The sequence below is a fragment of the Pecten maximus genome, chromosome 15 (genome assembly GCF_902652985.1).
Source record: "Pecten maximus chromosome 15, xPecMax1.1, whole genome shotgun sequence".
NCBI lineage: Eukaryota > Metazoa > Mollusca > Bivalvia > Pectinida > Pectinidae > Pecten > Pecten maximus.
The window spans coordinates 18,223,524-18,241,254 of NC_047029.1; the positions used below are offsets into that span (position 1 = coordinate 18,223,524).

The 17,731-nt window shown below is 33.1% G+C and overlaps 1 protein-coding gene across 1 annotated transcript in view; it reads right to left on the reverse strand.

Annotated features, from left to right (window-relative positions):
* LOC117343296 (uncharacterized protein DDB_G0284459-like) overlaps positions 1-17,367 on the reverse strand; it is a 120,008-nt gene extending 102,641 nt beyond the window's left edge. The window contains exon 1 of the mRNA XM_033905640.1: positions 15,814-17,367. Within this exon, the coding sequence (XP_033761531.1) occupies positions 15,814-17,367 (1,554 nt within the window). The remainder of the gene's footprint in view (positions 1-15,813) is intronic.
* Positions 17,368-17,731: the final 364 nt, after the last annotated feature.

The following is a 17,731-nucleotide window of genomic DNA, read 5'->3' on the forward strand; positions in this document are numbered from 1 at the left end:
CAGTTATAACAGTACTACAAGATGTTTATCATTACAGTTACAACATCGACAGTTATAACAGTACTACAAGATGTTTATCATTACAGATACAACATCGACAGTTATAACAGTACTACAAGATGTTTATCATTACAGTTACAACATCGACAGTTATAACAGTACTACAAGATGTTTATCATTACAGATTACAACATCGACAGTTATAACATTACTACATGATGTTTATCATTACAGATACAACATCGACAGTTATAACAGTACTACAATGATGTTTATCATTAGATACAACATCGACAGTTATAACATTACTACAAGATGTTTATCATTACAGTTACAACATCGACAGTTATAACAGTACTACAAGATGTTTATCATTACAGATACAACATCGACAGTTATAACAGTACTACAAGATGTTTATCATTACAGTTACAACATGGACAGTTATAACAGTACTACAAGATGTTTATCATTAGATACAACATCGACAGTTATAACATTACTACAAGATGTTTATCATTACAGTTACAACATGGACAGTTATAACAGTACTACAAGATGTTTATCATTAGATACAACATCGACAGTTATAACATTACTACAAGATGTTTATCATTACAGTTACAACATCGACAGTTATAACAGTAGTACAAGATGTTTATCATTACAGATACAACATCGACAGTTATAACAGTACTACAAGATGTTTATCATTACAGTTACAACATGGACAGTTATAACAGTACTACAAGATGTTTATCATTAGATACAACATCGACAGTTATAACATTACTACAAGATGTTTATCATTACAGATACAACATCGACAGTTATAACAGTAGTACAAGATGTTTATCATTACAGATACAACATCGACAGTTATAACATTACTACAAGATGTTTATCATTACAGTTACAACATGGACAGTTATAACAGTACTACAAGATGTTTATCATTAAGTACAACATCGACAGTTATAACAGTACTACAAGATGTTTATCATTAGATACAACATCGACAGTTATAACAGTACTACAAGATGTTTATCATTACAGTTACAACATCGACAGTTATACCAGTACTACATGATGTTTATCATTAGAGACACAACATCGACAGTTATAACAGTACTACAAGATGTTTATCATTACAGTTACAAAATCATTTTAACAATTTATCTTAACAACACCCGACAGTTATAAACAGTACTACAAGATGTTTATCATTAGAGATACAAAATGGACAGTTATAACAGTACTACAAGATGTTTATCATTAAAATTACAAAACGCCAGCTATTTAAATATAACGACGATTAACAGTACACAGATGTTATCATTCAGTTACAACACGACAGAAAACAGTATAAAGGACATTAAGAAAAAACATGCGAAGTATCAACCGACGACAAGGGAATACAGTCACTGTATTTTTACTTTTATTACAACACGCTTTTAACAGTTATACAAAGTAATTTTAGAACAACATCGACAGTTATAACAGTACTACAAGATGTTTTATCATTAGATACAACATCGACAGTTATAACAGTGGGTACAAGATGTTTATCATTGACAGTTACAACATCGACAGTTATAACAGTACTACAAGATGTTTATCATTAGATACAACATAGACAGTTATAACAGTACTACAAGATGTTTATCATTACAGTTACAACATCGACAGTTATAACAATACTACAAGATGTTTATCATTAGATATACAACATCGACAGTTATAACAGTACTACAAGATGTTTATCATTACAGTTACAACATGGACAGTTATAACAGTACTACAAGATGTTTATCATTAGATATACAACATCGACAGTTATAACAGTACTACAAGATGTTTATCATTAGATATACAACATCGACATTTATAACAGTGGTACAAGATGTTTATCATTACAGTTACAACATCGACAGTTATAACAGTACTACAAGATGTTTATCATTAGATATACAACATCGACAGTTATAACAGTACTACAAGATGTTTATCATTACAGATACAACATCGACAGTTATAACAGTACTACATGATGTTTATCATTACAGATACAACATCGACAGTTATAACAGTACTACAAGATGTTTATCATTACAGTTACAACATCGACAGTTATAACAGTACTACAAGATGTTTATCATTAGATATACAACATCGACAGTTATAACAGTACTGCAAGATATTTATCATTAGATACAACATCGACAGTTATAACAGTACTACAAGATGTTTGTCACACCAGATACAACATCGACAGTTATAACAGTACTACAAGATGTTTATCATTACAGATACAACATCGACAGTTATAACAGTACTACAAGATGTTTATCATTACAGTTACAACATGGACAGTTATAACAGTACTACAAGATGTTTATCATTACAGATACAACATCGACAGTTATAACAGTACTACAGATGTTTATCATTACAGATACAACATCGACAGTTATAACAGTACTACAAGATGTTTATCATTAGATATACAACATCGACAGTTATAACAGTACTACAAGATGTTTATCATTACAGTTACAACATCGACAGTTATAACAGTACTACAAGATGTTTATCATTACAGTTACAACATCGACAGTTATAACAATACTACAAGATGTTTATCATTAGATATACAACATCGACAGTTATAACAGTACTACAAGATGTTTATCATTACAGTTACAACATGGACAGTTATAACAGTACTACAAGATGTTTATCATTAGATATACAACATCGACAGTTATAACAGTACTACAAGATGTTTATCATTAGATATACAACATCGACAGTTATAACAGTGGTACAAGATGTTTATCATTACAGTTACAACATCGACAGTTATAACAGTACTACAAGATGTTTATCATTACAGATACAAGACCGACAGTTATAACAGTACTACAAGATGTTTATCATTAGATACAACATCGACAGTTATAACAGTACTACAAGATGTTTATCATTAGATACAACATCGACAGTTATAACAGTACTACAAGATGTTTATCATTACAGATACAACATCGACAGTTATAACAGTACTACAAGATGTTTATCATTACAGTTACAACATCGACAGTTATAACATTACTACATGATGTTTATCATTACAGATACAACATCGACAGTTATAACAGTACTACATGATGTTTATCATTAGATACAACATCGACAGTTATAACAGTACTACAAGATGTTTATCATTACAGTTACAACATCGACAGTTATAACATTACTACATGATGTTTATCATTACAGATACAACATCGACAGTTATAACATTACTACATGATGTTTATCATTACAGATACAACATCGACAGTTATAACAGTACTACAAGATGTTTATCATTACAGTTACAACATCGACAGTTATAACAGTACTACAAGATGTTTATCATTAGAGATACAACATCGACAGTTATAACAGTACTACAAGATGTTTATCATTACAGTTACAACATCGACAGTTATAACATTACTACATGATGTTTATCATTACAGATACAACATCGACAGTTATAACAGTACTACATGATGTTTATCATTAGATACAACATCGACAGTTATAACAGTACTACAAGATGTTTATCATTACAGTTACAACATCGACAGTTATAACAGTACTACAAGATGTTTATCATTACAGTTACAACATCGACAGTTATAACATTACTACATGATGTTTATCATTACAGATACAACATCGACAGTTATAACAGTACTACATGATGTTTATCATTAGATACAACATCGACAGTTATAACAGTACTACAAGATGTTTATCATTACAGTTACAACATCGACAGTTATAACAGTACTACAAGATGTTTATCATTACAGATACAACATCGACAGTTATAACAGTACTACAAGATGTTTATCATTACAGTTACAACATGGACAGTTATAACAGTACTACAAGATGTTTATCATTAGATACAACATCGACAGTTATAACATTACTACAAGATGTTTATCATTACAGATACAACATCGACAGTTATAACATTACTACAAGATGTTTATCATTACAGTTACAACATGGACAGTTATAACAGTACTACAAGATGTTTATCATTAGATACAACATCGACAGTTATAACAGTACTACAAGATGTTTATCATTACAGATACAACATCGACAGTTATAACAGTACTACAAGATGTTTATCATTACAGTTACAACATCGACAGTTATACCAGTACTACATGATGTTTATCATTAGAGACACAACATCGACAGTTATAACAGTACTACAAGATGTTTATCATTACAGTTACAACATGGACAGTTATAACATTACTACAAGATGTTTATCATTAGATACAACATCGACAGTTATAACAGTACTACAAGATGTTTATCATTAGAGATACAACATGGACAGTTATAACAGTACTACAAGATGTTTATCATTAGATATACAACATCGACAGTTATAACAGTACTACAAGATGTTTATCATTAGATATACAACATCGACAGTTATAACAGTACTACAAGATGTTTATCATTACAGTTACAACATCGACAGTTATAACAGTACTACAAGATGTTTATCATTAGAGATACAACATGGATAGTTATAACAGTACTACAAGATGTTTATCATTACAGTTACAACATGGACAGTTATAACAGTACTACAAGATGTTTATCATTAGATATACAACATCGACAGTTATAACAGTACTACAAGATGTTTATCATTAGATACAACATCGACAGTTATAACAGTGGTACAAGATGTTTATCATTACAGTTACAACATCGACAGTTATAACAGTACTACAAGATGTTTATCATTAGATACAACATCGACAGTTATAACAGTACTACAAGATGTTTATCATTACAGTTACAACATCGACAGTTATAACAATACTACAAGATGTTTATCATTAGATATACAACATCGACAGTTATAACAGTACTACAAGATGTTTATCATTACAGTTACAACATGGACAGTTATAACAGTACTACAAGATGTTTATCATTAGATATACAACATCGACAGTTATAACAGTACTACAAGATGTTTATCATTAGATATACAACATCGACATTTATAACAGTGGTACAAGATGTTTATCATTACAGTTACAACATCGACAGTTATAACAGTACTACAAGATGTTTATCATTAGATATACAACATCGACAGTTATAACAGTACTACAAGATGTTTATCATTACAGATACAACATCGACAGTTATAACAGTACTACATGATGTTTATCATTACAGATACAACATCGACAGTTATAACAGTACTACAAGATGTTTATCATTACAGTTACAACATCGACAGTTATAACAGTACTACAAGATGTTTATCATTAGATATACAACATCGACAGTTATAACAGTACTGCAAGATATTTATCATTAGATACAACATCGACAGTTATAACAGTACTACAAGATGTTTGTCACACCAGATACAACATCGACAGTTATAACAGTACTACAAGATGTTTATCATTACAGATACAACATCGACAGTTATAACAGTACTACAAGATGTTTATCATTACAGTTACAACATGGACAGTTATAACAGTACTACAAGATGTTTATCATTACAGATACAACATCGACAGTTATAACAGTACTACAGATGTTTATCATTACAGATACAACATCGACAGTTATAACAGTACTACAAGATGTTTATCATTAGATATACAACATCGACAGTTATAACAGTACTACAAGATGTTTATCATTACAGTTACAACATCGACAGTTATAACAGTACTACAAGATGTTTATCATTACAGTTACAACATGGACAGTTATAACAGTACTACAAGATGTTTATCATTACAGATACAACATGGACAGTTATAACAGTACTACAAGATGTGTATCATTACAGTTACAACATCGACAGTTATAACAGTACTACAAGATGTGTATCATTACAGTTACAACATCGACAGTTATAACAGTACTACAAGATGTTTATCATTAGAGATACAACATCGACAGTTATAGCAATACTACAAGATGTTTGTCACACCAAATACAACATCGACAGTTATAGCAATACTACAAGATGTTTGTCACACCAGATACAACATCGACAGTTATAACAATACTACAAGATGTTTATCATTAGATATACAACATCGACAGTTATAACAGTACTACAAGATGTTTATCATTACAGTTACAACATCGACAGTTATAACAGTACTACAAGATGTTTATCATTAGATATACAACATCGACAGTTATAACAGTACTACAAGATGTTTATCATTACAGATACAACATCGACAGTTATAACAGTACTACATGATGTTTATCATTACAGATACAACATCGACAGTTATAACAGTACTACAAGATGTTTATCATTACAGTTACAACATCGACAGTTATAACAGTACTACAAGATGTTTATCATTAGATATACAACATCGACAGTTATAACAGTACTGCAAGATATTTATCATTAGATACAACATCGACAGTTATAACAGTACTACAAGATGTTTATCATTACAGTAACAACATCGACAGTTATAACAGTACTACAAGATGTTTATCATTACAGATACAACATCGACAGTTATAACAGTACTACAAGATGTTTATCATTAGATACAACATTGACAGTTATAACAGTACTACAAGATGTTTATCATTAGATACAACATCGACAGTTATAACATTACTACATGATGTTTATCATTACAGATACAACATCGACAGTTATAACAGTACTACATGATGTTTATCATTAGATACAACATCGACAGTTATAACAGTAGTACAAGATGTTTATCATTACAGTTACAACATCGACAGTTATAACATTACTACATGATGTTTATCATTACAGATACAACATCGACAGTTATAACATTACTACATGATGTTTATCATTACAGATACAACATCGACAGTTATAACAGTACTACAAGATGTTTATCATTACAGTTACAACATCGACAGTTATAACAGTACTACAAGATGTTTATCATTAGAGATACAACATCGACAGTTATAACAGTACTACAAGATGTTTATCATTACAGTTACAACATCGACAGTTATAACATTACTACATGATGTTTATCATTACAGATACAACATCGACAGTTATAACAGTACTACATGATGTTTATCATTAGATACAACATCGACAGTTATAACAGTACTACAAGATGTTTATCATTACAGTTACAACATCGACAGTTATAACAGTACTACAAGATGTTTATCATTAGATATACAACATCGACAGTTATAACAGTACTACAAGATGTTTATCATTAGATATACAACATCGACAGTTATAACAGTACTAGAAGATGTTTATCATTACAGATACAACATCGACAGTTATAACAGTACTACATGATGTTTATCATTAGATACAACATCGACAGTTATAACAGTACTACAAGATGTTTATCATTACAGTTACAACATCGACAGTTATAACAGTACTACATGATGTTTATCATTAGAGACACAACATCGACAGTTATAACAGTACTACAAGATGTTTATCATTACAGTTACAACATGGACAGTTATAACAGTACTACAAGATGTTTATCATTAGATACAACATCGACAGTTATAACAGTACTACAAGATGTTTATCATTAGAGATACAACATGGACAGTTATAACAGTACTACAAGATGTTTATCATTAGATATACAACATCGACAGTTATAACAGTACTACAAGATGTTTATCATTAGATATACAACATCGACAGTTATAACAGTACTACAAGATGTTTATCATTACAGTTACAACATCGACAGTTATAACAGTACTACAAGATGTTTATCATTAGAGATACAACATGGATAGTTATAACAGTACTACAAGATGTTTATCATTACAGTTACAACATGGACAGTTATAACAGTACTACAAGATGTTTATCATTAGATATACAACATCGACAGTTATAACAGTACTACAAGATGTTCATCATTAGATACAACATCGACAGTTATAACAGTGGTACAAGATGTTTATCATTACAGTTACAACATCGACAGTTATAACAGTACTACAAGATGTTTATCATTAGATACAACATCGACAGTTATAACAGTACTACAAGATGTTTATCATTACAGTTACAACATCGACAGTTATAACAATACTACAAGATGTTTATCATTAGATATACAACATCGACAGTTATAACAGTACTACAAGATGTTTATCATTACAGTTACAACATGGACAGTTATAACAGTACTACAAGATGTTTATCATTAGATATACAACATCGACAGTTATAACAGTGGTACAAGATGTTTATCATTACAGTTACAACATCGACAGTTATAACAGTACTACAAGATGTTTATCATTAGATATACGACATCGACAGTTATAACAGTACTACAAGATGTTTATCATTACAGATACAACATCGACAGTTATAACAGTACTACATGATGTTTATCATTACAGATACAACATCGACAGTTATAACAGTACTACAAGATGTTTATCATTACAGTTACAACATCGACAGTTATAACAGTACTACAAGATGTTTATCATTAGATATACAACATCGACAGTTATAACAGTACTGCAAGATATTTATCATTAGATACAACATCGACAGTTATAACAGTACTACAAGATGTTTGTCACACCAGATACAACATCGACAGTTATAACAGTACTACAAGATGTTTATCATTACAGATACAACATCGACAGTTATAACAGTACTACAAGATGTTTATCATTACAGTTACAACATGGACAGTTATAACAGTACTACAAGATGTTTATCATTACAGATACAACATCGACAGTTATAACAGTACTACAGATGTTTATCATTACAGATACAACATCGACAGTTATAACAGTACTACAAGATGTTTATCATTAGATATACAACATCGACAGTTATAACAGTACTACAAGATGTTTATCATTACAGTTACAACATCGACAGTTATAACAGTACTACAAGATGTTTATCATTACAGTTACAACATGGACAGTTATAACAGTACTACAAGATGTTTATCATTACAGATACAACATGGACAGTTATAACAGTACTACAAGATGTGTATCATTACAGTTACAACATCGACAGTTATAACAGTACTACAAGATGTGTATCATTACAGTTACAACATCGACAGTTATAACAGTACTACAAGATGTTTATCATTAGAGATACAACATCGACAGTTATAGCAATACTACAAGATGTTTGTCACACCAGATACAACATCGACAGTTATAGCAATACTACAAGATGTTTATCATTAGATATACAACATCGACAGTTATAACAGTACTACAAGATGTTTATCATTACAGTTACAACATCGACAGTTATAACAGTACTACAAGATGTTTATCATTAGATATACAACATGGACAGTTATAACAGTACTACAAGATGTTTATCATTAGATATACAACATCGACAGTTATAACAGTACTACAAGATGTTTATCATTAGATATACAACATCGACAGTTATAACAGTACTACAAGATGTTTATCATTACAGATACAACATCGACAGTTATAACAGTACTACATGATGTTTATCATTACAGATACAACATCGACAGTTATAACAGTACTACAAGATGTTTATCATTACAGTTACAACATCGACAGTTATAACAGTACTACAAGATGTTTATCATTAGATATACAACATCGACAGTTATAACAGTACTGCAAGATATTTATCATTAGATACAACATCGACAGTTATAACAGTACTACAAGATGTTTGTCACACCAGATACAACATCGACAGTTATAACAGTACTACAAGATGTTTATCATTACAGATACAACATCGACAGTTATAACAGTACTACAAGATGTTTATCATTACAGTTACAACATGGACAATTATAACAGTACTACAAGATGTTTATCATTACAGATACAACATCGACAGTTATAACAGTACTACAGATGTTTATCATTACAGATACAACATCGACAGTTATAACAGTACTACAAGATGTTTATCATTAGATATACAACATCGACAGTTATAACAGTACTACAAGATGTTTATCATTACAGTTACAACATCGACAGTTATAACAGTACTACAAGATGTTTATCATTACAGATACAACATGGACAGTTATAACAGTACTACAAGATGTTTATCATTAGATACAACATCGACAGTTATAACAGTACTACAAGATGTTTATCATTACAGTTACAACATCGACAGTTATAACAGTACTACAAGATGTTTATCATTACAGATACAAGACCGACAGTTATAAAAGCACTACAAGATGTTTATCATTAGAGATACAACATGGACAGTTATAACAGTACTACAAGATGTTTATCATTAGATATACAACATCGACAGTTATAACAGTACTACAAGATGTTTATCATTACAGATACAACATCGACAGTTATAACAGTACTACAAGATGTTTATCATTAGATACAACATCGACAGTTATAACAGTACTACAAGATGTTTATCATTAGAGACACAACATGGACAGTTATAACAGTACTACAAGATGTTTATCATTACAGTTACAACATGGACAGTTATAACAGTACTACAAGATGTTTATCATTACAGACACAACATCGACAGTTATAACAGTACTACAAGATGTTTATCATTAGATACAACATGGACAGTTATAACAGTACTACAAGATGTTTATCATTACAGATACAACATCGACAGTTATAACAGTACTACAAGATGTTTATCATTACAGGTACAACATCGACAGTTATAACAGTACTACAAGATGTTTATCATTACAGATACAACATGGACAGTTATAACAGTACTACAAGATGTTTATCATTAGATATACAACATCGACAGTTATAACAGTACTACAAGATGTTTATCATTAGAGATACAACATGGACAGTTATAACAGTACTACAAGATGTTTATCATTAGATACAACATCGACAGTTATAACAGTACTACAAGATGTTTATCATTAGAGATACAACATGGACAGTTATAACAGTACTACAAGATGTTTATCATTAGATATACAACATCGACAGTTATAACAGTACTACAAGATGTGTATCATTAGATATACAACATCGACAGTTATAACAGTGGTACAAGATGTTTATCATTAGAGGTACAATATCGACATTTATCGAGTATTACAACACTGCAAAATAAGGGATGAAAGGCCGTTCAAAGGGTCACAAAATAAAAATATTTTCACATTACCATGTATTTAGATACTTGTTTTTAACCTTATTTTGAATATTACTGTTTTTAGAAATAAAATTCGAAATTTCGATTCAGACAATAACGTCCTTCCAGACTCTTCGATAGTCTCCTCCACATCCCCGCCTGCTTTTTAGACTCTTCTAAGAATCGGGACCTTGAGAAATGTTACGTATCAATTAATTGTTTCCCAGCCATCTTAATTCAAACGTTATATTGAAGAGACCCTTCAGTAAATTACTGATCCGCTAGGTATTATTTCAAGTTAGAGCTATGACACTGATAGCAGGGCAGTTATGTACCGAAATATATCATTAATCTAGAATGATTATGAAAGACAATAGGTGGGGCTTTTGTATCAGTTTGAATCATGATCTTCGGCAGTGTTACGTAACCAATCCATTGTTTCCTGGGTAGTCATCCAACAGTTATTTGAGAAAAAAAAGATGAATAACAAAAACAACAAAAAATAGTCTGATGAATGTGCAGAGGTATATGCACTACCCTGGCTTAACAAGCAGTCGATATCTGAATTATTTGTATTGTGATTATTTACAATAGTAGAGTAAGTCAATGTAGCGTGTTATTCATGTATGTAAGGCATATATTGAATCTAAGACATGTGCCTAGTTCAAGGTCGAACACGCACGCCAGTCATAAACACCATTGTGTACATTGTGTATTCGTTAAGTACGTACTCGATGAATAAATCGAAATTCATTTTTCTTGCAATAGACATCGCAATGGACATAAACTCCATTCTGTGTTACAGACTTTGATAGCGACACTGGGGACGGATAGAATAAAAATAAAAACTAAAAATAAACAAACAGAAAACAAATCTGGTTAATTTGCAGTGAAAGGCTGGGGAATCATATTGATCTTCATATCTCATTCATACCGATTACGTATGCGAGACTCTATCAAATGATTTCTTTATCATTTATTTTTTGCTCTATTTCACCAGTTAGACTTTTAATATGTCTTTTTTGGAGAAATGTGTCACGCAAGTTTTTATGCTAAATTAATCATACCCTTTACGATAGAAACAAGACACATAGCTACGTAACATTTACAGTGATAGAGCTGACAACAGGTACAGTCAATAAACAATAGAATAGACAATAGAATAGACAGTAGACAATATAATAGACAATAGAATAGACAGTAGACAATAGAATAGACAATAGACAATAGAATAGACAGTACACAATAAAATAGACAATAGAATAGACAGTAGACAATAGAATAGACAATAGAATAGACAATAGAATAGACAGTAGAATAGACACTAGAATAGACAATAGAATAGACAATATAATAGACAATAGAATAGACAATAGACAATAGAATAGACAGTAGACAATAGAAAAGACAATAGAATAGACAATAGAATAGACAGTAGACAATAGAATAGACAATAGACAATAAAATAGACAATAGACAATATAATAGACAGTAGACAATAGAATAGACAATAGAATAGACAGTAGACAATATAATAGACAATATAATAGACAATAGAATAGACAGTAGACAATAGACAGTAGACAATAGAATAGACAATAGAAAAGACAGTAGAATAAACAATAGAATAGACAGTAGAATAAACAATAGAATAGACAATAGACAATAGAATAGACAGTAGACAATAGAATAGACAGTAGACAATATAATAGACAGTAGACAATAGAATAGACAGACAATAGAATAGACAATAGAATAGACAATAGAATAGACAATAGGTATTGTGAAATAAGGACAATAGATATTGAGGATACATAGGCGTTCAATAGTAAATAGTAATGCCAAGATAACTAACTGAAAACAGAATAAAGCCAAGCGATAGCGTGACTTAGTCTATATTTTATATGTGTAATTCTTTTGATATCGTGTCATTGATCCCAAAAGTCATCCAAATACTCAATATCTTGTACACTAAAAAAAAAATCGTCTTCATTCGGCGCAAGATGTTTTGATATATAATAATGGCGATGACTCTGATGTAAACTTAATACATCTCTTTACTGATTTAAAAATCTACTTTTAGAAATGTTTGATTGTTCGTAATTTTATGTCAATATTAACCTCTTACAATACCATTAATGAAACACTTTCGTATATCAATAAAGTTACAATAAATAGGCGATTAGGGGCCTCTGATTGGTTAATCCTCGCTCTCGTGCAGGTTAATTACGTATGTAAATATACTTAGGGTCCTCAACAGGTAGCAGGTGCACTTTAAAAGCGTTGGTACTGTTGGTTTTCTTTACAAATATATTTTCAATATAAATCATAATATTACCCACATTGTTATGGTATCAGAGCAAATTTACAGACGTTTTATTTGTTGATGATAGATTTTTGAAAGGATATGTCTAATTACCAAATTAATTCAGTAGGGTTCCTCCCATAATGTAAATATTGAACCACTGATGGGCGAAGCTACAGGCAACCCTTGTTGTTTGTAAATGTTGGGGGACTGATTGTACGGAAAACACTTCTGATAAAATGAGGGATTCCTATTATTATAAATAGTATGGGCTTGCGCAATAAAAATCTTGAACACATCATAAAATCTTCAAAGAAAATATGACTTTGTTTATTCAAAGAAACAAGTTTTCCAACAGTATCTTGCCAAGCGGATGGTCGCCGATTGGCTCAGTAGATAGCGAACTCGCTTTTCAGTAAAATGGCTGGGTTCTGATACCCAGATTGGGCGTGAAAGTACTTTGTGCAGTCGCCACGAAGTGTTTTTTTCAACACGTGTTCCAAAATTGTACATAGTTATAACAATTTATTCATTATTGAATAACCTATTAGCACAGGCGCCTGCTTCTGGTTAGTATTATAGAAAAAACAATAGGGGCCCTTTTCATACTTTATCAACAAGGTGGAACACTCGAAAAGTCGGAAGTCGGGGTGACCTTCGATTCACTTTGAATTTAAGTTCAATCCTATTGAAATATCAAATGCACGTAAACTTCAGTAACGTAACGTAACGTTTGATATAAATGCATGGTATTCTTTTGTCGTATGACAGTGATTTAAAGATGAGAATATGGATCAAAAGCGATCGTGATTGCGGACGATACATCGACTGTGGAACGGAAGAAGTCTGTATATTTTAGAGTGGTGTGCAAAGGGCAATCTGATTGGTTGACAACTCTATAAACAATACTAACTATAATTGTCGACCAATCAAGTCTACTTCCGTTCCACAGTCGATGCATCGTAGATCTTCGAGTGTTACACCTTATTGATAGAGTATGAGTAGGGTCTAATATTTTTTCTATTAGTACTAACCAGAAGCAGACGCCTGTGGTATCAGTGTGTTTAATGCTTCGAAACACAAGTACACATCATACGATATTTAGAAGAGCCTCCTTAATGGTAAGGGAAAGCGCATACACCCACCCAACCACCGCCCTCCAACACACTCACACACACACGCACTCACACACACCTAATGAAAGGTCCTTCCGTACACCGCATACCCGACTGTGCTCCCCATATCCATTAAAAAGACCCATCCATACACCGTACTGTGTGTCTGCGGTCGAAATGAATAACTGTTTGTAATTTTTATCGAAATCGACATTTGCTTTCTTTGTGTTCCATTTGCCACATTTCATTAATCTCTAATATTTAATATTATTCACAGTCGCAATCTGACTAATAGAAGTTCACCACTATATACTGCGTGATAGAGATCTGAGGTCATGTTTAGATGACCTTTAAAACAACCAATCAAATCGCATAGAATTTCTTCAACAGCCATCATGGTCGGTCGTGATGGAATCGATAGTTTCCGATTTGTCCAACAACCATTGTCAACCAAACTAATGTGTCCCTCCTAACCAATTTGGTGTATTTATTTAAAAAAATGTAAAGTTATTTTATTGATTTTGCTGTGACGTAACGAAAACTAACCCGGGATGAGATGACGTAATAAAAATACATTTATTTAACAATTAAACGCTTGGTAGATTGTATTTATTGGCAAGATCAATGCAATCTGGGTGACAGATAAATAGAATGACGTTAGGGCATCATGAATATTTATCTGCCACCCAGATTGCATTGATATTGACAATAAATACAATCTAACAAGCGTTTAATTGTTATATTTACATTAAGCTTCGTTAAACTTCACTTTCTCTTTGCTAAATCTGGGGTTTAAGTTCAGCTATACCCCTGTTTGTTCAATTGAAAGAACGGCACATGTGAAATCGATTTCATTGTAGTGCTTGGTTTGCATTTAAATTGATGTGAAATACAAAGCCTTGGCGTGACTATGATCAACAAAGCACCAAAATGACGTCATAATTACGCGATTGTTCTAAGTCGAAATCTTTGCTAGGTTTGATTCACCCGCAACGCATTGCCAAACATTTTTTTGACGCTGACGGAAGTGACGTCATGTGATCTGGGCTGCATTTATACGGTGATCAATACCATCTGGTTTAACACAGGAGTAATGGGAGACTGTCACACCGAAAGTAAATATAATCTAATCATATAATAATCTATGAATTTGTACTTACCATAGAATCACATTGAACCTGTAACGGCTCTTCTGGGATGAGTGGAGGCGTCGTCAAGCGTTGTCTTCTTAAACGTCCACCATTACGCATACTCGTACGGGTAAATAAAGAACTGTCTGTTTCCTCAAATAGATCACTAATTCCGAAGATATCTGGAGATCTCTGTATCTCAGTATTACTAGATCTCATCAGATCACGAGTTATGTCCCTATCACTTGCTATCCCGACACTTCGAGCTCTGTTCCGGTCCCGTATACTTCCTAGTTCTCGAATTCTGTCCTGGTCTGGTGTTATCCCGATATTTCCTGTTATGTCCCTGTTTCGTGAACTCGCCAAATCTCGAGCTCTGTCCCGATCTCGTGTACTTTCCATATCTCGAGTTCCGCCTCGGTCTCGTGCTATCCCAATACTTTGAGTTCTGTTCCGCTCTTGAGCTATACCGATAACTCTAGCAGCTTCGGAAGCTCGAGATCGTAATGGTCTAGTTCTGCCACGATCTCGTGTTATCCCAACACTTCGAGTTCTGCTGAGGTCTCGTGTACTCGCCCGATCTCGAGATCTGCCCTGGTCTCGTGTACTCGCCTGATCTCGAGGTCTGCCCTGGTCTCTTGCTATCCCAACACCTCGAGGTCTGCCCTGGTCCCGTGCTATCCCAACACCTCGAGATCTGCCCTGGTCTCGTGTACTCGCCTGATCTCGAGGTCTGCCCTGGTCTCTTGCTATCCCTACACTTCGAGATCTGCCCTGGTCTCGTGCTATCCCAACACTTCGAGATCTGCCCTGGTCTCGTGCTATCCCTACACTTCGAGGTCTGCCTTGGTCTCGTGCTATCCCAACACTTCGAGTTCTGCTGAGGTCTCGTGTACTCGCCTGATCTCGAGGTCTGCCCTGGTCTCGTGCTATCCCTACACTTTGAGATCTGCCCTGGTCTCGTGCTATCCCAACACTTCGAGATCTGCCCTGGTCTCGTGTACTCGCCCGATCTCGAGATCTGGCCTGGTCTCGTGTTATCCCAATACTTCTAGTTCTGTTCCGCTCTTGAGCTATACCGATAACTCTGGCAACTTCGGAAGCTCGAGATCGTAATGGTCTGCTTGAATTTTCACGAAGTCGAGATCTTTCCAGAGCTCTTTCCTGGGATATGCCTACACCTCGCGATCCTAGATTTTGTTCCCCTGTGCTATTTCGAGATGATGGGCGGTTCTGGAGACGATCAGATTGCTGGACTGATGTTCGATTCCGTGAGTTTCCGATATTGCCCCGCCTTCGGTCTGTGGATAGTTGGTGGTTAGAATTTCGAGATATCGATGTAGCTCTTGATCTCCCCTGTTCATCTAATTGTAACTCAGTGAACATCTCTTGAACAACTGGTCTTGGAAGCGCTCTCAAAACCGTCATCAGGCGCTGGATTCCTCTGGCTTGACGTTGAGGCGTTGTGACGCCGACTCCATTCGATCTCGTTACACTATTCTGATTCCTTCCTGTAGGTCTTTGTGATGTCGACGTCGATATGAGATATGTACATAATAGTAAGATCCAGAGTCCGGTCTCCATGATCCAAATATATCCAATATCTTATCAAACGTCGAAAAGATTTAAATGCTCTTGTTACTGAAAATGAACACTAATTTCTACATTGTCTCACCTTGAATTAACACTTCGTAAACCACAATTTTGAAAGAATATAGCCACATACTCCTGGTAATCACACACACGGAACGGAAAGGTCGCATCCAATGTCGTTAATGTATGTACTTGCATTACATATATGCAAATATTAAATAATCTAAGAAAGTAATTCTTCGAAGTACTTCGAACCTTAAGGATAATTCCCAAACGACGAAAACAAGAACAAGTTGAATATCAAAACAAACAAATGGTTGCGCTTCCAATCCAATCTAGTTTTTCAGAAAATTAC